At 49.9% G+C, this 27058-nt stretch overlaps 5 protein-coding genes across 5 annotated transcripts; 2 read left to right on the top strand and 3 right to left on the bottom strand.

Annotated features, from left to right (window-relative positions):
• Positions 1 to 300: 300 nt before the first annotated feature.
• GUITHDRAFT_151392 (hypothetical protein) lies at positions 301 to 1481 on the bottom strand (the record flags this gene model as incomplete). Its single annotated transcript, XM_005836442.1, has 2 exons — positions 301 to 1114; positions 1297 to 1481. Coding segments are annotated over 2 exons (812 nt in total), but the record flags the coding sequence as incomplete, so codon positions are not given.
• A 2101-nt stretch (positions 1482 to 3582) lies between these two features.
• GUITHDRAFT_151391 (hypothetical protein) lies at positions 3583 to 4165 on the bottom strand. The gene is made up of 4 exons (XM_005836441.1): positions 3910 to 4165; positions 3823 to 3862; positions 3724 to 3773; positions 3583 to 3672 (listed from the first exon to the last, which is right to left on the bottom strand). Exons 1-4 carry the CDS (start codon positions 4079 to 4081, stop codon positions 3617 to 3619), a joined length of 318 nt encoding a protein of 105 aa, XP_005836498.1. The 5' UTR covers positions 4082 to 4165; the 3' UTR covers positions 3583 to 3616.
• Positions 4166 to 7892: 3727 nt separating this feature from the next.
• GUITHDRAFT_151390 (hypothetical protein) lies at positions 7893 to 9506 on the top strand (the record flags this gene model as incomplete). Its single annotated transcript, XM_005836440.1, has 13 exons — positions 7893 to 7981; positions 8036 to 8070; positions 8172 to 8218; positions 8269 to 8332; positions 8382 to 8436; positions 8491 to 8542; positions 8602 to 8645; positions 8747 to 8810; positions 8902 to 8954; positions 9012 to 9107; positions 9155 to 9197; positions 9305 to 9371; positions 9459 to 9506. Coding segments are annotated over exons 4-11 (422 nt in total), but the record flags the coding sequence as incomplete, so codon positions are not given.
• A 12155-nt stretch (positions 9507 to 21661) lies between these two features.
• Positions 21662 to 23448, top strand: GUITHDRAFT_104481 (hypothetical protein; the record flags this gene model as incomplete). The annotated part of the gene is made up of 15 exons (XM_005836439.1): positions 21662 to 21745; positions 21792 to 21860; positions 21903 to 21959; positions 22013 to 22063; positions 22210 to 22242; positions 22294 to 22342; positions 22394 to 22462; positions 22576 to 22664; positions 22709 to 22818; positions 22876 to 22936; positions 22987 to 23065; positions 23113 to 23156; positions 23199 to 23243; positions 23315 to 23378; positions 23435 to 23448. 15 exons carry the CDS (start codon positions 21662 to 21664, stop codon positions 23446 to 23448), a joined length of 918 nt encoding a protein of 305 aa, XP_005836496.1.
• A 21-nt stretch (positions 23449 to 23469) lies between these two features.
• GUITHDRAFT_162032 (hypothetical protein) lies at positions 23470 to 26639 on the bottom strand. Its single transcript, XM_005836438.1, has 18 exons — positions 26374 to 26639; positions 26294 to 26330; positions 26167 to 26239; positions 26021 to 26101; positions 25890 to 25977; positions 25775 to 25845; positions 25515 to 25651; positions 25037 to 25092; positions 24922 to 24985; positions 24752 to 24833; positions 24633 to 24708; positions 24492 to 24580; positions 24414 to 24446; positions 24176 to 24232; positions 24059 to 24129; positions 23893 to 23935; positions 23723 to 23851; positions 23470 to 23675 (listed from the first exon to the last, which is right to left on the bottom strand). Exons 1-17 carry the CDS (start codon positions 26457 to 26459, stop codon positions 23754 to 23756), a joined length of 1242 nt encoding a protein of 413 aa, XP_005836495.1. The 5' UTR covers positions 26460 to 26639; the 3' UTR covers positions 23470 to 23675; positions 23723 to 23753.
• Between the last annotated feature and the right edge of the window lie 419 nt (positions 26640 to 27058).

Below are 27058 nucleotides of genomic sequence, written 5' to 3'. Positions count from 1 at the left end.
ACAGAGAGGAGAGGAGGAGACGGCTGCTTATGGAACAGATGTACGAGGACGACTTCGAGGACGACAGCACAGAGCGGCAGGTCTCTGAGCAGTTCGGAGGGAGTGGAGAGAACTTCGAGGATGCAAGCGAGAGGGACAAGGAGAGCGGACGGGTTGGCAAGGTTGGAAATGAAAACATTGAGAAGGAGGAGGCCACGAGGCTCACAAGGTTGTGCAGGAGTGCGCATGGGAGAATTTGACGGATCACACTTCGATGAAGCTGCTCGAGCTTGGAAACTTCGAATGCGAAGATTATTCGGTGAAGTTCCTGGCTTTCACTGGCCGAGTGCCTGACCCTCCCCCTCCCCCTCCCCCTCTTCCTCGCTCCTCCTGCTCGTCACTGACTTTCTGCAGGACGACTTTGAAGATCTATCGGACGAAGACATTTACAAGAGCCCAGATGCATGAGGCAATCAAAGACCTCCACCTGCCGCCTGTCTAGCTCATCTCACATAACGTCCTCCGCGGAGGAGTAGATAAGTTCTCCTGCCGTCGCCACCGTCGCGCTAGGGGGGTGAGGGTTTGGCTTTCTCGTTTTCATCATGATCTCCACATCGCGCTTCGTCAACGTTGCACCGTGCTCATACTTGAACACACGAGGAATCGTCATCCGCTCCGTCTCTCCGTAGGCGCCTGTGCTGGCCGCGCGCTGCTCTCGCTCTGCTCCGATCTCTCTGGCTCGCTTCTCCAACTTGTCCGCACGCGACTGCATGTCCACAAAGTCCTTCTGGTGTCTAGTCTGCATCCCCGAGTTCTGCACGTTGGACATGGATCGCACGCTGCTGGTTGCCATCGCCTCCTCGTGTCTGGTCTTGGTCGGAGGGAGCGAAGGGTCTGTGACCTCCAGCACCCTCCTCGACCCGTCCGCGTCCCTCAAGAAGTAGAAGTTGGGAGCCGCGAGCTCCAGCGGGATCTCGACCACCTGCGCTTGACCACTGCCATCGACGAGGGAGGCAGAAGTGCGCTTGTGAATGAAGTGCTGCTGGATGGCTCGGTCAGGCATGGGGGCATGAGAGGCATGAGAGGTCGAGACGAAGGGAGGAGGATCTTCTGACTCAAGCTCCCGATCGAACGCCTGCAGAGGAAGTCAGGAGGACCAGGTCCAGGAGCGCCGAAGAAGATATGTGTTAGGAGGAAAGTTGATGGGGCAGGCAGAAGCGCAGGAGGGGAGAAAGAGCAGTTGAATCACATAGACAGGAGAGGGATCAGCAGCATGTGCATGTGCATGAGCCTGAGCGCTGTGAACATGGTTGTCACCTCAGTGTTGGTTGCGATTGAATTCAATCTCTCTTCGATCTGCTGCAAAGGAATAGTCGAGAAGAAGTCGCCGTAAGAGGACGAACTTCGCCTCCACGACTTGGCAGAAGTCTTCAAACTTGCTTCAGGTATGCTGGTGTAGTACATGGACGTGCATGGAGGAGGCTTGGGGAAAAGCTCCATCTACATTATGTCAATATAATATCAATGCGTCACTGCTTTGTAAGGTTTGATTGCACAGGTTAAGAACCGTCATTTTGTGACATCCTCCTCGTCCTCCTCCATGATGATTATCATCGTCCGATCATCATCATCATCATCATCATCATCATCATACTCGTCGTCGTCGTCGTCTCGTGATCATGGTCCGACGTCTTTGTCAATCAGTGTCGTCATGTTCATCCTTGTTACTATCATCACTATCAAACAGTAGGAGAGCCACGATACTAGAGCATGAGTAGACAAGGAGCATGAGCAGATATAGAACGTGAGATAGAGAGGGTATGAGATAGACAGAGTATGAAATAGAGAGAGTATGAGATAGAGAGAGTATGAGATAGAGAGGGTATGAGATAGAGAGAGTATGATATAGAGAGAGTATGAGATAGAGAGAGTATGATATAGAGAGAGTATGAGATAGAGAGAGTATGAGATAGAGAGAGTATGAGATAGAGAGAGTATGATATAGAGAGAGTATGAGATAGAGAGAGTATGAGATAGAGAGAGTATGAGATAGAGAGAGTATGAGATAGACAGAGTATGAGATAGAGAGAGTATGAGATAGAGAGAGTATGAGATAGAGAGAGTATGAGATAGACAGAGTATGAGATAGAGAGAGTATGAGATAGAGAGAGTATGAGATAGAGAGAGTATGAGATAGAGAGAGTATGAGATAGAGAGAGTATGATATAGAGAGAGTATGAGATAGAGAGAGTATGAGATAGACAGAGTATGAGATAGAGAGAGTATGAGATAGAGAGAGTATGAGATAGAGAGAGTATGAGATAGAGAGGGTATGAGATAGAGAGGGTATGAGATAGAGAGTATGAGATAGAGAGAGTATGAGATAGAGAGAGTATGAGATAGAGAGAGTATGAGATAGAGAGAGTATGAGATAGAGAGAGTATGAAGAGCACGAGAGAAGAGCTCGATAGAGAGCATGTGAGACGGTTGGCAACTCACAGTCCTGCTAAGCGGACCGATTTCCAACTGAAAGTTCTTCTACCCCTTCGAGTAGTATAAATTATGGGGGTACTGGTAGGCAGGATGGTACATGGGATGGTAGGGGTCTGGGTAAAGGTCTGGGGCTGCTCTGGGGCTGGGTCTCAGGCTGAGCGGCTGGGTCTGGGGTACTGTCTGGGGTCTGGTCTGGGGTAGGGGTTGCGTCTGGTCTCCCATCATCTTGGTACTACCTGAAAGAATGCAGCCATGTACTTAGCGGTGCCGACAGTGCACGTTTTGCAAGGGCAGGGAAGCGGAGGGAGGGACATGAGATTGATCTGAATGGGTGATAGCATGGAGAACTAGTAGCCTGAGCTCAAGTGATCCTTGAAGAGTACGAGGGCCAACAGCAAGAGGTACAAAGTTGAAACAGCAACATCCATTTCAAACATGGATTTGATATTTCTTTCTTACTTGTCTGTTTCTAGGGTTTATATGAAGGTGTCAACCTCCCATGGACCCTCCTGCCATCGCTTTTGGAAACTTGCTACCGTATATTGAGAACTCAGATGAATTGCATACTGCTATCGCAATTTGGATTAGGAGCCACTTCCTGTATCGCAGGTTCTTGCGTCATTTTTTGCCTTGTACTCGTGATTCGGCGCGCTCTACTTGATTTCTTTCTTTCCCTAGGCTGCATGTCTTTCGAACAAAGAACAAAGAACTCAAGCATAACAGGATTTCCAGGTGGAATTTGCATTTTTTTACCTCAACTGTTGCTCACCGCCATCAGTGATGAGACGGACGATTTCACAATCAAGCTCAGAATGCCGCACAGTCCGACATGCTTCGTAATCATGTATGTCTTCAATTCAATGCTGAAACCATGAAGATGAGCGCGTTCTTCTTGATCAGTGGTGCAAGAACAGGACATGTACGTGACGTCTAGTTTCCCACATCTTTAGTGATTTGATTGGTTTCAGGAAACCAGACTTCTCGCCTCACTGGCAAATCGCTGCGCAAAAAAAACCTCTTGATGAGGCAGAACAGATGATCGTTGCCAGTGTGTTGGCTGTAATTTAGCAGGCCTATGCTGTACAAGCTTTTTCTCTGAGTGTAAGGACTAAAGTTATGGGTTTAATCGAGCTGTCTGTTTGCATCAATCGTCCAAGCCCAACAAGTAATTGGTTCTGACGTTTTTGTTACCCTTTCCTCCTGTGTGTTGTGAAAAATGAGGGGATGATTCAAGCATTTGATCCTGCATACCAGTCCGCTTTGTCCTGAATGGTCTCGGACGCTGTCTTGGACATGCACGCCTAGCTCAGTGAAATCAGCTAACGCATGAAAGAATGTCTGGTGGAGTACCCCAAGTTTCTCTTGGATATCACCGAGATGACAACGAATCCTAGTCATGCCACGTGAGAAATCTTCCTGCTCATGCCTCCCACCCACCTGGTATAGAGTCATCTGTTTTTCCCGCATCAGTTTCTTTCTGCCAGTGAGAGCTGTTGGTTTTAGACGGGACAATTCTCGTGTACTTCTTTACGACGTGATAAGATGTCCTCCTTGTATGAAACAAGTTTTCCCAAATGCCACGACCCTTCAAAATATCATGTATGCACATTGACTGCTCGCTGAGAAATCCTAGATAGATTGTGTCCTCAACAACAAACGAAAATTACCACATAAAGCTTCGATAACAAAAACCTGGAGAAGAGAACAAGTTCAACCCCTCGGTTCAATTTACAAACCCTGAATGTTTTCGCACTTCATTTCCTAATACTCTCTATGCTCTCCTCCCTCAAGTTCTCTGCTGTGTTAACCCTTCCCAGTCCTCTTTCATTCCCTTTCATCATCGCGTCCTCTCAACTGCCCTCCTCCAGGGGCCCCTCGAGTTTCCCTCATCTTGCTCCACCATAGTCCCTGACCAGAAGGTCCATCAGCATGTCAGCATGGTTACACGAATGGCAGGTCTTACGCCGGCCGGGGCGCCCGGCCGGGCCGGGCCCGGGGCCGGCGTCACCCGAGTCACGCCGCGCGGCCGGGGCCGAGCAGGGTTTCAATCCGAGTAAGCGGACTACTGTGCGAACTCGAAGAACCCTTGCAGGTTCGACAGCGATGTCGCTGGCATGGCGCGCCGGGGAAATTGTCCAGGTATCGCCGTTTGGCCCGGGCCTGTGCGGCAGTGTCAGGGTCCGAAGCCTCAGGGCCTCGACTCTCCTGATTGTCCTCGTACTGATTTTTAACTTAACTTTGAGTAAAGTAAATCATTAAGCGGCAGCACAGCGGAAGATCCGAGGGCATCGTGACCTCGCGGCATATGCTCAGCACGTCCCGCCAAAGGCCTTTCTTCCCATCATCGCCAGCACTGATGGCCTCTTGCCGCGGCAGGACGATGCGTTGCGCTTTCTGTGGTGGCTGGCGGATCGCTCGGTCGGAACAAGGAAACGGCAGCGCTGGATGGTATCTCGGCCTCGCAAGACGTCTCAGGTGATCCGACTTGCAAACGCATCCGGTCCAGGATATTTCGTCAGCTCAAGGCCTCCCTGTCCTACGCTGCCATCATCGCGGGTGCATCCCGGTATGCGTCTCATTCCTTCGGCGGCGGCCACCGCGACATCCGAGGCTGGCATGGCCGCGCGGGGGACTTGCCCTGCGCGCCGTTAAGTGAAGGTACTACGAGTCAGACACAAGTTAAGTTTGGGGGACAGCAGTCGGCAGGATTGGGTTTGGTTCTCGCTGTCTTTCTCTTCTCGCCGTTTGGCCTGTGCGACAGTTGTGTCAGGGTCAAGCCTCCTCGACTCTCCTGATTGTCCTCGTACTGATTTTAACTTAACTTTGAGTAAACGATTTCATTGGCCTGTTGTGCCGCGGCATGTGGTTTGCAAAAATTCTACAGTCGAATCGAGTACCGGTCACACTCCCGGTTGAGTTACTACCGTTACATGCTGGTACTAGTACCATACTGTCCTCGGAGAACCACCGGGTCCGACCTGGTTCATCCGGTCGCCGCCAGACTCGGACCGGACCCACCGGCACTACTGAGGCGGCTAGCTAATAAAATGGTAAGTAGGGCAACGACAAATCGCTGACTACCCTCTGCTCCTGAAGCGTACTGAGGGGTGAAAAGTACCCACTAGTCTCCATGACATGATATGCGGCCCCCTCCTTTACCACGGGTAGTATGTGCCAGGCCGGAAATTGAAGTCTTGGTTTAGCGGAACAAGGTGGGTGGACCAATTAGTCCCGGCATGGCGATCGGGGGGGGTATTAACCTGAGTAATTCCAGTGGGTGGGGTTGTATATTAAAATTATTATCTAGACAGGGTTGGGGTGGTAAGGTCACTACCCTGGTGAGGTATCAGCGAGGGGAATGGCTGGTATAGAGCGAGAGGGATGGACAATGATGAATGGAAGACATTCGGCATGGGTCGAGTCATGGTACATGCGGGCAGGTAATGGAGCAATTTTAGAGCGCTGGGCCGTTTTGACGCAAACGATATGATTTTCTCTACAGGTATTGATAAACCAGTGCAATCCTCTTCGCTCTCTGCAAACATTTATTTAAGAGACACGAGGTCAAGAATGATGAACTCTCCAGTCCATAAAGTGAATGCTACGTCATAAGTAGACACATGCTCACTGTTGATGGCACAGATTTGGATTGGAACAGAAAAAGGTGCTCGAGTCCGTGATTGGATTCTGTTATCCCCTCAACCAAGTATTGCGAGATAGGAAGACATAAAAGAAAGTGACTCGAAGGTTTGCAGGCAACTGTGATCGACATCAGGCATGGACTGAAGTTTTCGATGAGAGAGATGAAATGTAGTGACTGTTGAACGTCAAGTGATTTTATCTTGTGAATCTTTTCTCAGATCTGTACACAGCTCATCTTGTGAATTGCCTTTATCGGTGTCTCTGTCTAACAACATAGACATGCTGGCTGAAAATGGGAGAGAAATTGTTGAGCATTATCAAATTCTGAAGCGCGTTGAAGAAAACTGTGCAACCAGAGGTTTGCAATGTGTAGTACGGAATCTTGGTATCAGCTGAACAGCTTTCAGAGATAGATTTGAGTGCAGATCATCTGAAGAAGCCTCAAAGTCTATCAAGTAGGATTCACCAGCAAGCATTGCAGAAGATGTGCTCCATAGACCTCAGGTATTCCTGTCTGCTCACTCTTTTATTTCATGATTTGTTTTTGCACAGAAATAATACTCTGCTCAACTACGGGGGAATTACCGCGAGCGATCGATCAGAACATTTGAGGAGCGGGAATTCGGGTTCAACCGGTGAAGACTTTCTTCAAGAAAGCAATCAGAACCGCACCTGCGAGCTCTGGTGCACCGAAGACGATGCTTTCCGAAAGTCGATGGTCAAAGAAGCGCTGGAAGCCCTCGAGCTCTCGACAAGAGACAACAAGGAATCAGAGAGGAGCTCCATGCAACGTGCTCCGGTTAAGTTTGGAAGCAGCTCCACGTCAAGCATGCCAAAGGTGATAGCAACGCGTCCTCTCTTGCCGCAAGATCTCTACTTGGATGAGAACGAGCAAGGTTTGCAACCATCTGACTGTTACAGACTCCTTGACTTTCGCTCAGATGACATGGAGATTGGTTTTTTTACCAAACAAGGTAGCAATTATGATGACACAAGAATGGTGGGATTAGCAGGTCACAATTCCTCATTTTCTGAGTTTTGCTTCTCAGAACCACAGCGCAAGTCTTTACGAGAATGAGTTGTCAGCAAAGAGCACAGACGATTCTGATAGCTGGATGATTGACAAAAATCCGTGGGAATTCTCCTGCGACGACAGAAAGGTTTGCGTTTACCGATATGTCTTTCGATGTGTTCCTCGCTCATCCTCCACCATCTGGTCTTTCCTGCTGTGCCCATTGCAGCTGCGGCTGATTTGATTGCAAATACCACTTTGCCTTCGTGAGGAGCTGCCAATATTGCTCCTTCGCTACTTCATTGCCCTGCTTCTTCGATGCCTACTCGCTACTTCTCGTGATCGCCTGTCCTTCCCTCTTATTGGCTGATGTTTTCAGGGCATCTTCTCTAGCACGATGAAATCTCCGCCACATGACTCGCTTAGTTTTGACTGCTGTCAGGACATTCAGATCCTTGCGCGACTAGACAGCAGTAATGTCTTGTGGATGTAGCTTCAGATGTAGCTGCATATTGTCTGGTGGATGTAGCTTTAGCTTTAGCGGCATGTTCGAGTCTTGTGGACAAGGAATTTTAAAATGTTGGATTGCATTATTGAATTGATATCTCCAAACTTTAAATATTCACCTTCCTTTTCAAGTCTGGCTCACTATCATTTCGTCTCGTCATGCGAGCGCCCAGCCTGAGAGAGGGAGAGAGGGAGCGAGGGAGCGAGGGAGCGAGGGAGCGAGGGAGATCAAATATGTCCTCACTGACTCTGGACTTGCAGTTTCCACCTACACCAGCGATCGTCATCGACCTTGCGACGTGTAATGACTGAATGATGTACCTTGCTGGCATGGTTTGATGGCAAGAGGTCTTCTCTGGTTCTGTTGAAGAGTTTGTTGATGTTTCTCCTTTTCCTCTTTAGGTTCTTGCTCTCTCATTCACTGGTTGCGCGTGAAGGTAGAATATACTTGGCTCGTATCTCAGCTTATCTTCTTTTTGCTTCAAATCTCACTCTCATTCCCGATGTTGTTGTCTTTGTCTCACATAGACTATCTCAGTGGCATTTCTCTTTATTGCATCTTGTTCGTACTTTGCAATCAGTCAGGTAGGTCTACACTGTAGCATTTAATGTGTCATCCCTGATCGCAATCATAGTTCAACGGCACGACAGTTGTTGTCGCGGGGTTGTAAGTCAATGGCAAGGAGTCGAGTTGTTGAGGTGATTGACAGTCTCTTTCTTCTCTTGGTTGATCCTGTATTCTCTGCAGCTGATTGGCAAATTCTGCCCTTGTCTTTGTCCTCTGCGAGACAATGAGATCTTCAGTGCGTGCATGCGATATCAGTCCATCTCTGCCCACTTGCTCATTTCTTCTGCAGGGGCGTGTGAATCGCCGAACAGCGTCGAGAATGTGCGGGCGATCTTGCGGAGGTGGAATTTCCTTGCCTTATGACTGCATGCTCCTCCGGGGTGACTCCCTTGATTCTCAGAGACCCGAGAGCCGTCCATGCGCTGAGATCGGACGACAATACGAGTGAGAGAATGCGAATCCCTTGCTGCATTGCTACCTCCCTGCCTCCCCTCCTACCTCGCATCCACTTCTGATCTCTGTACTCAACGCCTTTTTCTCCTCAGCCCCACTTCATCTCGCTGTGATCCTGCAGGACGTCGATCTCGTACGCATGTTCATCAGTCACAAGTGATCGTACTCCTCATCCTCATCCTTGTCCTCCTTCGCTTTATCCTCTTCCTTCCCCCTTCCTCCCCCTCTCTTCTAATACCTCTGGCAGAGCTGATGTTACGAGCAAGGATCAGGAAGGACAAACTCCGCTACACGTAGCAGGTAAACGATGCTGATCCTCCTTTATCCCCACAGCCTGACTGACGTTCTTTTTGTCAGCGCTCAGTGGCAATGCAGACATCACGAGCATGATCGTGGATGCGTCAACAAATCTTCAGCAGCACATCGACGACAAGACGGTCAAGGGATACTCTGGTACGCGTGTTGGGCACGTTGGCTGCTCTGAACCAGCTTGGGGACAGCGATCTACCTGGCGTGCTGGAGGGGACATCTTGAAGTGGCACAGTGAGATGAGGAGGGAGAGGGGATAGCAGGTTGAGGATGGGTGAAAGACAATGAAAAGAGGGGGAGATGGGGGATGAGGAAGAGATGATGTCGCTGATTTTGGCTAGGCTGCTGCATTCCAAGGGAGCGAAACTGAATCAGACGGACAATGAGGGCAGGACGATGATATCACGAGTGAGCGCGGAAACATGGGAGGAGGAAGAGGGATAGAGGGAGGGACGTTGAAGAGGAGGGGTTCGAGAAGGTACTCATGCTGGACAGGCTCGTGACTGGAACCAGATACGGGTACTGGAGTGGCTGGAGCAGGAGGTACTAGTCTCCTAGTTCCTCAGCTCCACTCAGCTGTTGCCAGCGCGAGGTTATCATGACGCCACCCAAACCGTCTGTGAGTGGTCTCGTGCTGCCTGCGCGAGAGATGAACGATCCGCGTCTTCCAGGCCCTGATTAGCGCGAGCAGCAGCGACAGCAGGGGTCGCGAGTTTCCTCTTCCTATGACTCTACTCACTTCCAGTCGAAGTAGGTGAAAGGAGCGAAGGCTCTCTGGAATTTGAGTCCGGTGATGGTGCGGGCGAAGAATCACTGCTCATCAAGAAGTAGCACTGAACGATTGTGAAGAAATCTGAATGAACGAGGTTCAGGACATTAGCTGCAGGTCCTTCTGGCATGGAAAAGAATCGCCGATAATTATTCTTTCTTCGTTCTACGTCTCCATTTTGTGGCAAAGAACAGAGTTTGTAACAAAATCATAAATAACGAACTCATGATTATCCCATGGTCGTAAGAGAGTCTTCGAACTGCATGTTTCCTGCTCATTCGTCATGATATGATAGCCAACAAGATAAATTACCGCTGAAGATTTTCTCCATACAGTGTTTTTGCTGGACAAAATTAATCAATATCGTTTTCAAATCCGCAACACAACTATTCATCATTATTTTCACGGCTGTCATCACTGTCATGGTTCCCAATTTCACCTCCTTCTCCCTGATTGTCATCATAACAAGCATCAAGCAGCAGCAGCAGCAGCAGCAGCAGCAATATCACCCTCGACTTCTTCTTGTCATTGCAAAAATGGATGCACAAAGGAGAGCACATCCCTCACCTCCATCTCAGTGCGGTAACTCGTCGTGCAGAACTCGACGGCAAACTGCTTCTGCTGCTGGGGCTGACAGGACAGGGGTTAAATAGTAGTAGAAGTGGAGGGAGGGGCCTCACCGACATTCTACCCAAGTCGAGTGACTGCAAGTGAGCAAAGGATGAATTCATCTCTTGGAATTGGCGCAAGTTGCTGAACATTCTGTTGAAAAGGAATACGAAACCGCGATTAGAACCCGTCAAAAATGAAGAGTATTCTTTTATTGTTGTTGCTGCTGCCGCCGCCGCCTCCTCCTCCTCCTCTTATCATCCAGATAAGTTTACCGCTTCTTTCTGCCCTGATCTCCTCCCTGGTCTATCAGATCTTTCTGCCCTGATCTCTCTCCCCTGGTCTGCCAGATCTTTCTGCCCTGATCTCTCTTCCCTGGTCTATCAGATCTTTCTGCCCTGATCTCTCTCCCTGGTCTGCCAGATCTTTCTGCCCTGATCTCTCTCCCCTGGTCTGCCAGATCTTTCTGCCCTGATCTCTCTCCCCTGGTCTGCCAGATCTTTCTGCCCTGATCTCTCTTCCCTGGTCTATCAGATCTTTCTGCCCTGATCTCTCTCCCTGGTCTATCAGATCTTTCTGCCCTGATCTCTCTCCCTGGTCTATCAGATCTTTCTGCCCTGATCTCTCTCCCCTGGTCTGCCAGATCTTTCTGCCCTGATCTCTCTCCCCTGGTCTGCCAGATCTTTCTGCCCTGATCTCTCTTCCCCTTCTTTCCTCTCCTGCACAGCTGTTGCAGTAATCATGCGACATTTCTGGCGCCATCAACCGGATATAGAACCACCCTGTAGGACCCCCCATTTACCTTCCCAATAAATCAGGGGTAGTCTTTGTGGGCTCCGACCCTGTTGAGCCGAGCCGGTACGGTCACTGCCCGGCCGCCGGGCCCGGTGGCGGCCCCGCGGCTCCTGACGGACCGTCGGACGGGCGTTGCCGAGCCTCCGAGAACTTAGTAACTCCGTTCACAGATCGGACCGGCCAGCAATAAGTGATAAGGCACGGTTCAGTGAAGAGAGAAGCTTTCCCGCCCGGCCAGCCTCACTGCTGGCCGGGCGTCAAATCATTGACGAGTTCAAGACGGACCAAAAGTTAACTATTTTGAACCGTGAAACATAAAGAACCGTAGGCTTCTTGTGACCAGACTCCAACTTCCCGGGCTTACTGGGCCCGGCCCGGCGTGACCGTCCGGTGCAGAGTCTCAGCCTCAGATGCAGTGCGCGGCTGCCGCCGCGAGCCTGATTCAGGGCCGGGCAAGTTGTGACGGAATACAAGTTTGTTAGACTTGTACTAGTCCAAAGTCACGCAGATATCACATCGACCTTAGTTGTAACAAGACAGTTTTTGCTCAAGACCGAGTTTAATGCACACAAAACCAGAATTGAGGAGCACATGAGAGATAGACTGTATGCTAGGATGTGAAACCCAAGCATCCAGACATGAGAGGACCTTAGCAAGACGGCTAGGAAAGACCCCCTCTTCGTCCCATACGCTACATTGGCCGCCTGCCACGTAAGTCGTCTTGGTTTACAGGAGAGTTTTTGTTAACTCGGCGCTATCTGACTGGCACGGCTGGCATACGTTCCATCCTCCCCCCGAGTTTCTGAAATAGTACGTTACATCGGACGTCAGAAAGTCACGCAAACAAGAATGTCAGCAGATCCAAGTCAAGATACGACGATACAACGTCAAGTTCACAGTCATGCTGAGTGGGCAATAACCATTCAAGGATTGTCCATTCTGAAGAAGATTTTCATGCAGGGCTATTAGATGTGCAGTGCAGAGATAAGGGAGATGCCTGGCGAGCTGATGCAATGACGAGAGAAGGAGGATAAGATAAGAGAGTCTGAGGAGAGAACTTCGGAGTTCAGATAACAGAGAGAGAGAGAGAGAGAGAGAGAGCGTGCCCGCCGGCATTTGAAGACCAAAAGATAAATTTTGAACCGTAAAGAACTTGTGACCAGAGATTGCTGCCGCGAGATTGGAACATCCGTTTCAAGGCATCTGAAGATTGTTGTGCAGTAGTACCTTGTTCGCCGATCCAGAAGTAGCTCCAGTTATGCATGCCACAGCCTAGCTCCATGACATGAAAACTTCCGCCAGATCTCCTGGTAGTTCCATTTGACTCCCATAGCGTTGCCATTTTGCTTTTTCTGCTTTGGGCTGTATGTTTTCCCGTGAGGGGGTTGGTCTGCTTTCTATGTGGATTGGGGGGTGGCGTGTTTGAGGATTTCAAACAGGGTTCAAATTTCAGGTTTATAACTCTGATGTTGTTTTCCAAAAAGATATTTTAAACTGTATTGTGGAATGGTTGAGTATAAACAGAGAAGTAGGGCTGCACCCCAGAAGTTGCACTGAGATCATGGGGTAGTCTACTAACTAATTTGTAGAGCCTTCTTATGGTACAATTTTATAAACAAGTTTGAACGACCTCTCTACACGCCATGAGCCTCCCCTTGTTCGGGGCACGTCGCACCGCTCTGTACTGCCCTAACCATGGCTCGCAAACAGCGAGCCCGCGGCAGCGTGTGCAGACATCAGATGTTCACCGAACCTCCTCATGGGAAATTCCTGAGGTGTAGAGATGATGATCCTTGAGGAGTGCTTCGTACAGTGCGTGGATCTCACGAAAAATCGTTTGGTGAGCGAAGAGCATCAATAATACAAGTGAAAATCACCATCACAGGGATACGTTGCAATCGAAACCGGGTTGTGAAATACCCTAAGCTATCTGCGATGCATGACAGGGAAACTGAGTTGGAGTAGATGGATGGAGATTACACACAAGACGACAGGGAATCATCATCCGACGGTGACTGGATTGTTCAAAAGCCGTACAGTCACCAGTGAGCTCAAGAACACATGTCTTCACGATGATGGCTGATAGGCTCGCAAGAAATACAGTGCATTTTAGCAGTGAGCTGCTCGATTGCTTGAAACCACGATGGTCCACAGCACTATCGAATGATAACAAGCAAGTCCAGTGGTTCGTGAAGGATTCTTCATCCGGTTTTCAAGGATGTGTTGGAACGATGAAACATGTTGCAAATCACCAAAGTCTATGCCATTTGATCACATGATGCATCATCTAAATATTACTGGTGTGAACTTGCATCAGATCGTGTGTCCATCAATGAGCCGCTGCCAAGCAGATGATACGGTCACAGCAAACACGAGCACTTTGAAGATGCTGATATTCCAGGCCGTACAGCATTTATGATGTGGCTACATGTCACATGCTTCTTGGTTAACACAGAAATAACTTCGCCAGGCAAAAGATGGAACGTCGTCAGGATTACAAGGAGGTCAGTTGTGCTTTTACCCAGATTGAAACGCTTGTAATAAAGATATGATCACCTGAATGTGGAATTCTGTTTATTGATTCACAGTGTTTGTGGTTCGTTTACAATCATCGAGTGCTTGCTCTGTTGAACAAGGCACCCCTCTGTAGAGCCAAATGCGACAAGAACTCTACTGTTGCATGGTAGCATTGCGAACTGTCCAAACAAGGCAGGATTGATTCGAAGAACATCTCATTTATTGATATCAGATTCATCTGCACATTGTTTCATTTCTAACTAGGTTTCTGCAGCGTTGTGGAAATGTCATGACAGAGGAAGAACTTAGTTGCAGTACAGAAAAATCATCCAACGTCATGAAACATGGAAATGCAATTGTCAATGCACTTGATCATGGGTATAGTGATTCATGATCAACAACGATGATTCAAAGTCATCTATCCTAGCAGGTAAAGAAATCCTTTGTGCAAACGTCTCTTCATGCATCATTGAACGGTTGAGCATGTAAAGCTTTCTCTATAGAAAAGTGAGGTGCATGAATCCTGACCGTAAGATTAGAAGAATTGAAAGTGAGTGATGACATGAGAACACATATCTAGACAGCAAAGTCGCTTAAGGTACAGTTTGATACAAATTTCTCACAAATCATGCATTTGAGCTCAACGTTCAACCTACGGCAATTTGAAAGAAGGGTCAATCAGAGTTGATTCTGTTCAATGGTGAATCTATCATTAGTTGCTTAGCTGTTCATGAAAATTTCATCTTGTCTTTGAGGAATATTTTCAAGTACACACGCGGATTGTTTGTACCTAGGGTGCATATATCAGTACACGATGGATGATTCAAACCTTGGCCCAACCTGCAGAGTTGAGAAAGAAGCTCGATCATCTCTTACAGGTATGATATGAGATCTTCATCTCATTCCTATCTCAGTTGGGTTAGATTCGAAGTCTCTCAATATCAAGGTTCATCCTCGCGAGTCAGGAAGGCACCATTTCATCGCCTCTTGCTCGTCCAGGGAGAGGGGGCTTGGGGAATGAGAAATGGGGGCTACCCCCCACCCCCTATCACAGAGTTTCAAACTGGTTCAAAGGTGGGTAGTTGAGGGTGCTCCATACCCACCCCACCCCCCAACGAAAGTCAAACGGAGGGGTTCTCGGAAGTCGAAGTTCCGACCAGTTTGGCCCTCGTTTTGTACCATATAAACGCTGCAATATTAAGTTGGTACCACAGATACTTCTAAAATTCGTACTTTTACTTTGGTTTGGCGTGGTGAGGTGTCCAAGCAACCAAATTCAAATCACCCTACCCCTCTTTGGCCCTGCGCAGCAACGATTTTCCTAAGAGCGAGTACCCTCCCACACGCCTTCTCAAAGTAGGGTACTCCCACATGGCATGAAATGAAGGGACCCCTCAGGCCCTTCGAAAAAAAAAAAATCTTGCCAATTTTTCCTATGAGCGCCCGGCCGGAAAAGCAACGCTATGGAGTCCTACTCAAAGATCAAGAAAATAAGAATCGAATCAGCTTCAAGTGCGTTTCCACACGGTTAAGCAGATATTCGACCGACCAATCTGGCTGGGGAAAGGCTTGTTTTTTCCTATTCGAAGATCAATCAAACAAATTGAGGCTGAGATGAGAGGCCTAAACAACTTGCGGCTAGAAAGAGAGCCTGATTGAAGAGAGGAGTCATCCGAATGTGTAAAGCTTGATAGAATTTGCATGAATTTTTCAACAGTAACGGAAAACAATACCAAGAAAGAAAAAACTCCAGTAAACAATTCAACTAACCAAATATAAGATCAACATGATTGAGCATGTAATCGAGGCTCATAACCGACGGAATACAAGTTTGTTAGACTTGTACTAGTCCAAAGTCACGCAGATATCACATCGACCTTAGTTGTAACAAGACAGTTTTTGCTCAAGACCGAGTTTAATGCACACAAAACCAGAATTGAGGAGCACATGAGAGATAGACTGTATGCTAGGTGTTGTATCCATGAGGATCCGGAACCACGGATACTCGTCGGATACTCTGCCGGATATTCCCTATATAGGCGGACGCATCTCGTGCGGACGGCCTCCTGAATGTCCCCCACTTGCATGCACCGTGGCAGTGAGTGTGGTGGTTGTGCGTAGTTTACCTCCTAGTAAACTTAGAGACTTCTATTTCCTGCTTCTCAATCTCCTTCATCCTTACTTTACTCGTGTCGTTGACAATCTCTGTGTTGTGTTCGCGCCGTGATCGAGCAGGGCAACGGTCTGGTGAGCATGAACTCGGGAAGAGCTGACGCTAACGGGGAGCCGAATAAGATCGGGTAAGGCGAGCTGAAGCGGCGCGGAGGCGTCGCCACGGCTGAGGGCTAAGCAGGGGCAAACATGTAGTTGACCCGTAGGAAGGGACGCGGCCGTTGAGCACGACGCGTTCCGATCAGGCGGCAGCACGAAATGGCTTAGCGAGCTCCGATGAGGAGGTAAAGCGCTGCTACCTGGTAAGAGAGGGCTGGGGCAAAGACCAGCGGCAGGAGGAGCAAGTGATGCTCCCCTCTCGTTGCCTGCCGCCGCTACTCGTTTCCCGCACGCGTCGCGAGCGGTTGAAGAGCAGCTAAAAGCTGAACATGCTGTTCATGCTGGGTTGCCATGAGTTTCTCATGGCGCTCCTGTTGGAGAGCGACTTCGCGCTTGTACTGCTCGCAGTCCGGCTTGATGTGACCCGGTTCTTGACAGTAAAAACAACGGATGGACTTCTGCTTGCGCTGGTTTTCTTTACCGTTGGACTTCTTCTTGTTCTGCCCACCGTTGGCTTTGGCCTTCGTGTGCGAAGAGGTCTGCGCAGCGTTAGCAGCAGCTGAGTTAGGCTGCTTAGACACTGTTAGCGGTTCACCATCGTCCAGAAGAGCTGTGATGAAAGTGACTAGGCGAGAGAACATGTCTTCTCCGTGTCCGTACTGACTGCGATAAATCGTAAACCATGTGTGGATAGACGTGCGCGTCGGCGTATGCGAAAATCCCTTGATGAATTTCCGGAGTGGCTGATCGTTGAAGTACAGGATGGCAGACCCTACCTGCGATTCGAGCGTTGCGAAGAGTGTCGTGGCGCGAGTCAAGTACGCCCAGGCGGATTCGTTGGGCTGCTGCTTGAGCTGATCAAGCTGAGTCTGATAATTCTTGGCTTGCCGCATTGGGGCTAGACACGAACTTAGATGAGTTGAAAATTCATCCCATTTAAGCTTGTTGATGGCCTCGAGACTCTTTCCGTACTTACGTTCTACCACCACCATCACTTCGTTGGTGAACAACGGCGTGATGCTCTTCACCCATTTGCGAGTTGGGATCTCTTGAGCGATTAATTCGCGGTTGCACTGACGAAGGAATTCTTCGACAGAGCGGGGATCAGCAAAACCTTTGTACATCGGAATGCGGCTGGAATTGAAACTCTTGGAGTTCGTTAGCACATTCACGAGAGTCCGATTGGAGAGGACTGGTTCCTGATCAGAGGATTCAGCGCTAGCTGATTCCTCAGCTGAATAGATATCAGCATTAGCATCTTGCAGGGTAACTTTCCGTGCGAGATGCGGGAGCTCTGGTGTTGCAGCAGCGTCGGCTGTCGCAAATTCGTCTGCAGCATTGGCGAGCATGTGGAAACGCTCGTCCTGCATGGTGTCAGCCAGGAGGGCACACATTCGACGAAGAAGGAGAAGAGCTCGGTCCTGCGCCACTGGCGAGGACATGACGGGGTCGGATGAAAAATTTTCCGAGCTTGGCAGACGTACCGATGTTGCAGGGGAGGCTGCTCTCTGAGTTGCCTCCTCTGATCGCAGAATACTTCGCAAGGGAGTATCCCTCTTGTTTCGGGCCCGTTGATCCGCGCTAGACAGCGCTTCACGTTGTACTCCATCCCTATAAGGTTGAGTCAAAGATCCACTGGTCTGACTCGGAGAAAGCTGCTGCTGCTGCAGCTGCAGCCGCTCGCTCCATTCGACTTCTTCCTCAGAACTCTCTTCAGCAATTTCTGTTTGAAATGCTCCTGATTGCTTAGATCGAGGTTGAGGGCTCCTTTCCGGCTGAGGTTTCTTTCCTCCTCTTCCTTGTTTCGAGGTCATGAATCAACCACTTCGCTTCCAGAATGTTGTATACACAACACAGAGATTGTCAACGACACGAGTAAAGTAAGGATGAAGGAGATTGAGAAGCAGGAAATAGAAGTCTCTAAGTTTACTAGGAGGTAAACTACGCACAACCACCACACTCACTGTGCATGCAAGTGGGGGACATTCAGGAGGCCGTCCGCACGAGATGCGTCCGCCTATATAGGGAATATCCGGCAGAGTATCCGACGAGTATCCGTGGTTCCGGATCCTCATGGATACAACACTAGGATGTGAAACCCAAGCATCCAGACATGAGAGGACCTTAGCAAGACGGCTAGGAAAGACCCCCTCTTCGTCCCATACGCTACATTGGCCGCCTGCCACGTAAGTCGTCTTGGTTTACAGGAGAGTTTTTGTTAACTCGGCGCTATCTGACTGGCACGGCTGGCATACGTTCCATCATGGCAAGTTGCGGCACTGAAACATTGAAGGCGGCGGCTCGAGTCCGTTCCAACTTGGCCGCGTCAGTGATTTGGAGGCGGCGGTTGTGCACTGTGCCGCCAGTTGTCACGGCACCGTGACCTTGTTCTGACCGCCGGATGAGAGTCCAGCGGTCGGAACGCGCGGCCGCCGGTACTCCAGTCCGCCGATCACTAGCCGGGGCCCCCGGCTAGTGATCACTGGCTAGCCGGGGCCCCCAGCGGCATAGCCCGGCGGCTATGCCGCTGCCGCCCGCTGCCGCCCGCCGGCCGGGCCCCGGTGCGGCGCAGGCCGCAGGCGAGTCAGGCACACCCGGCGTCCGATCCGTCACGGGCATCAATTGGGGTACCTCAGTTCTTTCAAACAGTGGGCGGGGTGGGCTGCCTGGTTTGAATTTTTGTACCAGAAATGATTTTTGAGTAATTACATAAAATCACCGTTTTTTTGCGGCAGTCACGCGGCGGCGGCGGGGGCCGCCGGGGGGGGGCGCGAGTCGGATCGGGGTGACCGTGCGGCGGCGGCGGCCCGGGGCCGGGCGGGTGGCACGGCACGCATCCCGAGTCCGGCGGGCCGGAGTCCGCCGCCGGGGCCGGGGCCCGGTACTCGGCGGCCCGGCCATATCGGACTCGGAGGCTCCGGATCCCGATCATGATGATATGGGCCGAATGCCCGGTGCCCGGTGACCGGCCGCCCCGGCGGGACTGAAATGAAAGACCGTCGTCTCTTCAAGGGCCCGCCGGGCCGCATTGATCGGACTTTGAGTAAAAGGGATCGGACTCCGCGCGGCGGCCGCGCCGACCGGACCGCCGGGCCGGCCGGGCCGCAGACTCGAATCATCAGCCTGTGAACTTGATAATAACTCGAGTCGCCCCAAGGTCGGACTCGAGTCCGAGACTCTTTTTACTCAGACTAGTACCCCCGACCCCGACCCGGCCTCCAAACCGCAGCAGAAGTCATGGTCCTCGTCCTGATTTTTAACTTAACTTTGAGTAAAAAGTCCAATGGTTTACTCAAAGTCATGGGCCTGTTCCCCGGCGCTATGTCAGTACCGGTGTTGTGGTAAATATAGGGGGGATATATGGGTAGGTAGGGTCACCATTCCCCTAAACTCCCTCCCTACCTCCCCATCCTACCAGAGGGTGATAGCAGGTACCAACCTCCTTGGTCTTAGTATCGTATCTTGTTGTTACATATGCCCTTTGTCATAGCTTTCCTAAGACCGTTTCAAATCGTGACCTCGTTGACCCCACCCAACCATCTGTACACCCTACCCCCAGTGTTCTAGATGTTTTCGAGGGTTTCTCGAACCCCCTCCCCCACCCAACACAAATGCTACTCCCGTTACATGATTCAAATCGTGACCAGATGCATCCCCCCGACAACCCTCGATCTTATACCCCTACCCCTACCTTTTAGAGAACCCCACCTACTTTCATCCTGCGTCCAGACTGCCACTCCACGTCTACCCTACCCTCCAATTCGACTTGCCTTCTTTACCATTTCACAACCCCCGCTTCACCCTAAAGCGACGGGGTGTATGCCCACCTCCAAGACCAAAGGACCCCACCTTTTTCCATCACCTCACCATCAACTGTTTGAGAACCATCACTTCATCATCACTACCCACCTTTTCCTACAACCACCATGGTACTACCAGCGCACCACCCCGTGATTTGCCCGTGATTTCCATACCCGCAGTCCTCCTACCCCTGTCCAATCTCAACATGTCACCCACCCTATCACACATACCTACCCACCCCCCATCTGCCCCGCGGCAATCCATCGCTTCGGCGTCATGCTCGACTCAGTCTTGTTCAAAATTGTCAGCCTTCTTCGCATATACAGCCACCAATTACTCCCTACTCACCCCTTCCCCCTCCCCCTCCTTACTTCTTCCCTTGCCTTCACCATCCTCTCTCCTGCCTGTAATGCTGTCTTTGTATTTTCCCTCCTCTTTTTCCTCACTCAGCCTACTACATGATTACCTCTTGCTTTTCGCATTCCACGCCAGAGCTTAACAACTACTGGACCAGAAATCCTTTGTTATTTCTCTCCTTCATCTCATCTTCAACCCGCTTTATATCATTCTCATCCTCCATGTCAGTCTCATCCTTCCCAAATTGGATTGGCTCTTTCCCCCATGCCATGCACATGTAGTTGAACATCCATGGTCAATTATGTTGATGGAAATGACATTTAATAGTTTGATTTGATACAAGAGTGACTAATTTTCAGTGCAGACAGTGTAATGCTCAAAATCAAAATTCAGTAGGAACTCTGATTCTCCCACGGTGTGGTTTTATATTTGAAATTACAAAAGTATGACCTGAAATCCTTAACAGTCGAAAGTAGCACATTTGCAGCTGAATTATGGCGAAACAAAGGAGATATCGTGAAAAAACGGCAGAACTAATATCGGTTTGCCTTTGTTTCGTGCCTTGCAGTTAATGACAGGCGAGAACAGGCTCTAGAACATATAATTCCTGGTGGTCGTCCCGTAGGCAATGTGCAGGTGAGAGGATTTCAAAGTAACTCTCATGCTGAATTATTGTGTGCCCACAAGTTGGGTGAAGATGAAGAACTTTATCAAAAGAAAAAGAGCAGGAATCAAATTTTGCTGGTCAGTTTACATCATTATCATGTCAAAACTTCTCACATTTAGAGCAGGCTTGTATTGAAGCGATCAAAAATGCCACGAATAAATCGCAAGATGGTTCTACAAACGACTCCTCCAGCGGAAGCATGGGATCTGGGGGAGCTGGCAATTCGCAGGATCCGAACCATATTTCATTTCAAGAGGTGGTCATGAGCCCTACGTGAATTTAATGTTAATTGTGCAACAGATTTTATCAGTACCGTCTGCTGGTGTCGGTATTGCAATTCTGCGGCTAGGTCCTTGACAGTCTTTGTACCTGATGTGTTACTAAATTCTCTTGACTTCAGATGGCACATGTGTCACTGTTAATCCTGCGCTAATGCGGCTACTACCTAGTTTTAAAGGTAGTCAGATGTCAACCCAGGTGACAAGACAACCGTTTCTTGTTGATGTGTGAACGTGACGCTCTGCAAGATAATATCAGTTCCAAATGGCAAATGGAGACAGAGTGAAATTGGGCCACACATTTGTGAAGCTGGTATACAATTTGAGTTCCGACTCTTTGTAAGATCCTTAATCCATCGATTCCAGAGCCAGACGATGTTGTTGTATCAACGGCAAATGTTGCTCCGAACAGGCGGCCACCTCCAGGTCATACAGCAGTGCGTTTCCAAAATTTGGTTTGCTGATTCGATTTCAGCAGTGAACTTGGACGCTATGAGAGTAGTCCTCGTTTCGAAACAGAATACTAAGAAGTCCTTTCAAGGTCGGTTTCTACTTTTGGGACGCATTTTCTAATGTTTCGCGTTTCATCTTCCCTGTCTTACATCTCCCCTTGCGTTTATTCCAATCTTCAGGCATGGGCATGGGCATGGGCATGGGCATGGGCATGCCATTCGGTTCCTTGTCAGGCAACCTGCCAGCACAATTTGCATCCCCTCAGGTTGAATTTTGATGCCGCAGTTTTCTAGTGATCACCATACTTTCAGCATGGGGGATTGCAGTTGCAACCAGGGCAGCTGTCTAACCAGCTCCAATCCAATCTGCCCTCTACTCAGGTAGAGGAACATTGCTTTTTTCGTCGTTTTCACGTTACCAAGAAGATGCATGGAAGCGGGCATCTGCTACAGACTCGTCCGCTATTGCAGCCCGGGCAGGTAAGAATTGTGTTCGACAGGAGACATGAAAGATGTCTGAGTCAACGCCATAGCTCTTTCAGCAACAGCAGCAGCAACAGCAGCAGCAGCAGCAGCAGCAACAGGTGACCTCAACTGAGTAGGAATCACGTATGTAATATTTCCATTCAAGATGAAACCCCAAGGTTCGCAAGCAACGGAATCGTCACAACAGTTTGGACAACAAGTGCAATCGTTTATCGACAATCTTCCCCTTTTGACGTGAAGGCAGGGATTCGCTCCCACTAATTCCTTGCTGGGACAGGTAAATGATAATTACATCTCCGTGCTTGATGCTGACATTATACTTCCACAGCCTTCCATGCTCAGTATGTTTGGTTCGGGTACACTACTTCAAATGCAGGGTCAGGTACTGATTCCTGCACTGAGTTTCGTTGGTTCATTTGTGTTTCAAGGGTCAGCCCCTTCATTCCTCGCACTCTGTAAATATCATGGCCTCTCCGAGCCAACAGATGCAAATGCAGGTAAGTTATCTGAAATTGTCCTGTGGAATCGGAAGTTAATGAAAAACTTGCAGAATCAGATGACACATCAAGCGCAGACACAAGTAAGCTGATTGACACTTGACTGAGCTTAGATTGGGTGACTGAGAATATCTTTGAAGGGCTTGGCTGCATCTCTTTCGCAAGCGCAATTTCCTCCCCCGACGATGCAAGTATGTCAGAGGTGCATTGGATGCAAAGAATACTAAATTGGTTTCTGAAACTTAGGGGCTTCATCACACTATGAGTGGAAATCTGCTTGGAATCCCAGGGATGGGACTCACCCAGTCAATATCAAGCCTCTCAGGGATGCCACAGATCAAGTCTTCCGGCAGCAGGTAACTTTTTTGTTGCTTTGTCATGGATCAGGATTGATGATGAGGGTTCGACAACAGTGCTCAGATCGATCCGGAACTTCTTTTCTCGCATCATCATCAGCAGCAGCAGCACTTGCAGGTCTGCAGTATTCGTTTCTCCACGTCCAATACTGATGTCACTATCGCCAGCAACTCCAACAACATTCGCAGATGCATCAGTTGCCTAACTCGACTCAGCAAAACCAGATGGGCTTGCCCGGAAATTCACGTGAGCCTTGACAGGCTCTTGTGTGTGGAACTAATTGGTCTTCGCAGACGGTCTGAGGACTCAAGCATCAAGCCAGCCTGCTCCTACTCAGGTTGGATTCTTATCGCACAGCGAGTCGAAACTAAGTTGGTAGACGGGGAATTCACAGCTGATTCAGATGCATCAGCTTCAACAACAGGTATCACTTTCCCTCCATGTTGCTTTTCAGGAAATTTGGGATTCCATGGATGCTAAGATGCATGGCTCCAGGTGCCAGTGGCTATGATGGATCAACAGGGTGCAGGAGATTCAAAGTTCGGTGGGGGAGACGCTGGTGTGCAAATGAAGGTGATGCGGAAAGATGTCTCGCAAATCTGATGCAAGCAGCAGGGCTCGAGCGCTAATTAACTCAAGAGGGAGAGAAGGAAGGCGAATGGCAGATATTAACGAGAATTTGAGCTTAAAATGAGATTAAAATCCATGAAGAAAGGCTGCTGGGGGATGAGATGTGACTGAACAGGACGCTTGCGCACAAGAGTAGCAGCTGAAATGATGTCTGAAGCTTCCTTCCTGTGTTGACAGATCCCAGAACCGGGTTGACCGGTGCGATAGCCTTTGAGACAGCGACGATCTTGAAGCAAGTGAGGAGTTGAAGGAGTAGAGGGGAGTCAGGCTCACTGAGTTGACCGAGCCAGACCCTCCGAGTTGCTCATCCCAGTCGAGGCCTGAGGAGAGGTGAGGATGGGAAGAGTGATGGGTTTACTGTACGAATGAGGGACCAGTCGCCCTTATATATCCCGATGACTCCTGCACGAGCATTAGAGCTAGACGGTGAAGGGGACGTATACCGGATTGCTGGTTGGTGTAGAGCTTCTTTCCTCCGCAGTAGACCTACCGGCTCGTCATCATAATCTCTTTTCTACCCCTTTATCCCCCCTCCCCTCCTCCGATGTCCAGACTCGCTTTGTCAACTTCTTCCGCTCTCAGTCACCCCAACTTGCTCGCTTGTCCCACCGTCTGCCCGTCTACAGCGACGGTTCGGATGTCTGCGTCAGGGATGCCCCCGTTGAGCGTGTTCCACGAGCCTGACAAGAGATGAGCAGGAGGAGCACAAGGCTGCACCGCAAGCACCTGACGTGAGAGAGAAAACCGCGATGTTGCCTGCGTTCAGCCCGGCACTGAGAACGTCTGAAGGACAATCAGAAGAAGAGGATTAGGATTCTGGATGCAGAAGCAGGGATAGCAGCAGAAGCAGAAACACCCGGCACGGACGGGGACAGTGGCATGGGCTGGATATGGGGATGAGCGGAATCCAAGATGGGAAGGGGAAAGAAGAGGGGCGGGGGCGGGGGCATCGACAGCAGCGAACCAGAGTTTTGCTTGCCGACAGCTGAGAATGAGCCTGCGTAGAACGAGTGAGGAAGCGAAAGGCAGAGAGGAGGAGCACCAGCGACATAGAGATCTTGACTGCCAGGGGATATGTAGAGAGCATGTACGACAGGGCTCGGACCTGCGATGCCTCCCCCTACGATGCTCCTGAAGAATGTAAAGCATCAAGAATATGAGGGAGAGGCCGGAGGAGTGAGACCAGGACTTGGATGTGAGACTGAAGGCAGCAAGTGAGTTGATATTAGCATATCGCTGCCCCGCTGACTGGAAGAGTCCTGGAAGAGGCTAAGCAGGAGCATGCGAGAACATTGCAGTTACCCCCAACGTACAGCATGTTGGATGCCGCGTGATAGGCGAGGGAGAAAACGTAGACGGGGCTTGCAGCTTGAGCAGATGTTCCCTGCCGGAAATGAGGCGATAGAAACAGCAGTGAAAAAAGCAGGAGAAAAGGAGTAGAGGCAGGGGCAGCGGCAGGGGCAGGAGCTTACCCTGTAGCTAACACCATCGATGTCGCAGCGGTTGGGAGGGTTGGAGTCGCAGAGGGACGACCACCTGGAGTGACAGTCTTTGAAAGACGAGAACGTGGCACCTCCTTTCGCTGACCTGCCCTCACCGTTGGCTGCTGCAGGGTCCCACATAGCAATGTTACGAGCCTTCACCTGGTTGAAGTATCAGAATAAAGATAAAGAGAACAAGGAGTAAAATTAAGAGGAGGTGGCAGCGGCGGTAGTGGACCAAAGATGAGGGAAGAATTTACCATGTTCTTTCCTTCCCCAGCCAACTCAAATCTTCCTCCCACAAATACTTTTGGCCTATGGGACCATCATCCCCCAACACTCCTGTACGTAATGTACCTCTGCTCTGGCGAGCAGGAGAAAGCGATGCAACCTCCTCCTCCCAACAGTAGAATCGAGTACACAATGGCGATCTCCTACGCAGTTCCGCTTCGTGAGAGGATATAATCCTATCCTCTTCCTCTGTCTCGTCCCTGTTCCTTCCCCTCCTGTCGACTCTCTCTCTATATTTCTCCTGCTGGATACCCTCCCATCGCCCCCCTCCCCTCTCCTCATCCTCGTCTCACGGGCTGTGTGCCAGATGCATCGCAGGTGGAGGGAAACGAGACGCCTCCTCCCATCTGGTCCCAGTTCTTGCCATCCCAGGACGTGACAGATCCGACTGGGACCCCAGTCGCGTCCAGGAAAGCACCCCCATAATACACTGCCAAGGCGCATCAGAAGGCCAGAAGAATGTAAGAGAAGAGGCAAGGAGCCGTCAGAAAAGAGAAAAGGTGATAGGCATGGAGAAGGATGAGGGAAGAGGGAAGCAGGAGCACAGGCTTACCTATTCCACTTGTCTCATGTGCCTGCACGCTGTAGACTGTGTTGGACACACCCTTGTCGGTCTCGAGCATGCTGCAGGCGCTGTCATCTCATTTCAAAACTTTGAGCTCTTCCACCTGCCGTTGGTTATCCGGGATATGCGATACATTTCAGCTCCGTTGGCGATCGTGAAGCTTCCTCCGATGAAGAGAGCCGGATCAGATCCTGCACGTTTGTCATGACACGCCGCGAAGGGAAAGGCACCTTCCAGGCACACACGTCACAAGGCATGCTTGTGTGCTGCTGCAGTTTCTGTCGCACCGAGGCGCTTGTGGAAGGTAGGAGATTGCTGATTGTCAACTTAGAAAAAAACAGAGAAGAGCCAGGATCAGCAGAGTTTTTTGCGAGAATCACCTGACACTTGCTTCTGCAAATCCACTCCATCTCCTAACTGAAGGATATCGGAAGTAAGCAGTTCTCCAATGGCCTTGCCAGAGATGTGTCATGTCAAACATGACTATCTGCAACCGGAATCCAGCACCGAAACAAAGATTCTTGATCCGTTGGATGCGATGTAGCTGCCTAAATGTCAAATATCCTCCTTCATTTTCCTCTATTCACCTCGAGAAATCTCCTCCTACGTAAACAGTGCCATTGGAAAGCCGCATCATAGCAATGATGGCGAAAAGAATAATTTGCGCTTTCATTGCCAGAATGGAATGATGAGTTAAATGAGCTGAGCAGGGGAGGAAAGACGAACAGAAATCGACGAAGATCGTGGGTAATCCGGTCAAAAACGTTTTCGAACCCAATCAAGAGGAATACTGGTCATGCAAATGCGAAAATCGGATGACGAGAAGCGCAGATCAAGTTTGGAGGGGATGGAGAAAAACGTTGAGGTTGTTTTTGGGTTTTTAGGTTCAGGGTTTTTAGGGTTCAGGGTTATACGCCTAGGATTTAGGGTTTAGGGTTGAGGGTTTAGGGTTGAGGGTTGAGGGTTTAGGGTTTAGGGTTGAGGGTTGAGGGTTTAGGGTTGAGGGTTTAGGGTTTAGGGTTTAGGGTTTAGGGTTTAGGAGCCAGCCCTTAGTAAGAGCATGCTGCCCTGCGGCGCGTAGGGAGAGCGCAAGGGGACCGGTGGAAGCTGCGAGCAAGAGGTTCGTATAGTTCAAACAGCTTTCTAAGCATGGTACTACAGTATGATGAGAGCGTTCGCAACCTGCTGTATCGGAGATCATGCCAATACACGCAGGGTGAGCGCTCTGGAGGCCACGTCGAGGAGGCCGCCGACCTCGTCGAGAAGGTGAAG

This window comes from Guillardia theta, assembly GCF_000315625.1.
Source record: "Guillardia theta CCMP2712 unplaced genomic scaffold GUITHscaffold_17, whole genome shotgun sequence".
Lineage (NCBI taxonomy): Eukaryota > Cryptophyceae > Pyrenomonadales > Geminigeraceae > Guillardia > Guillardia theta.
This window is presented reverse-complemented; position numbering and strand designations above follow the sequence as displayed.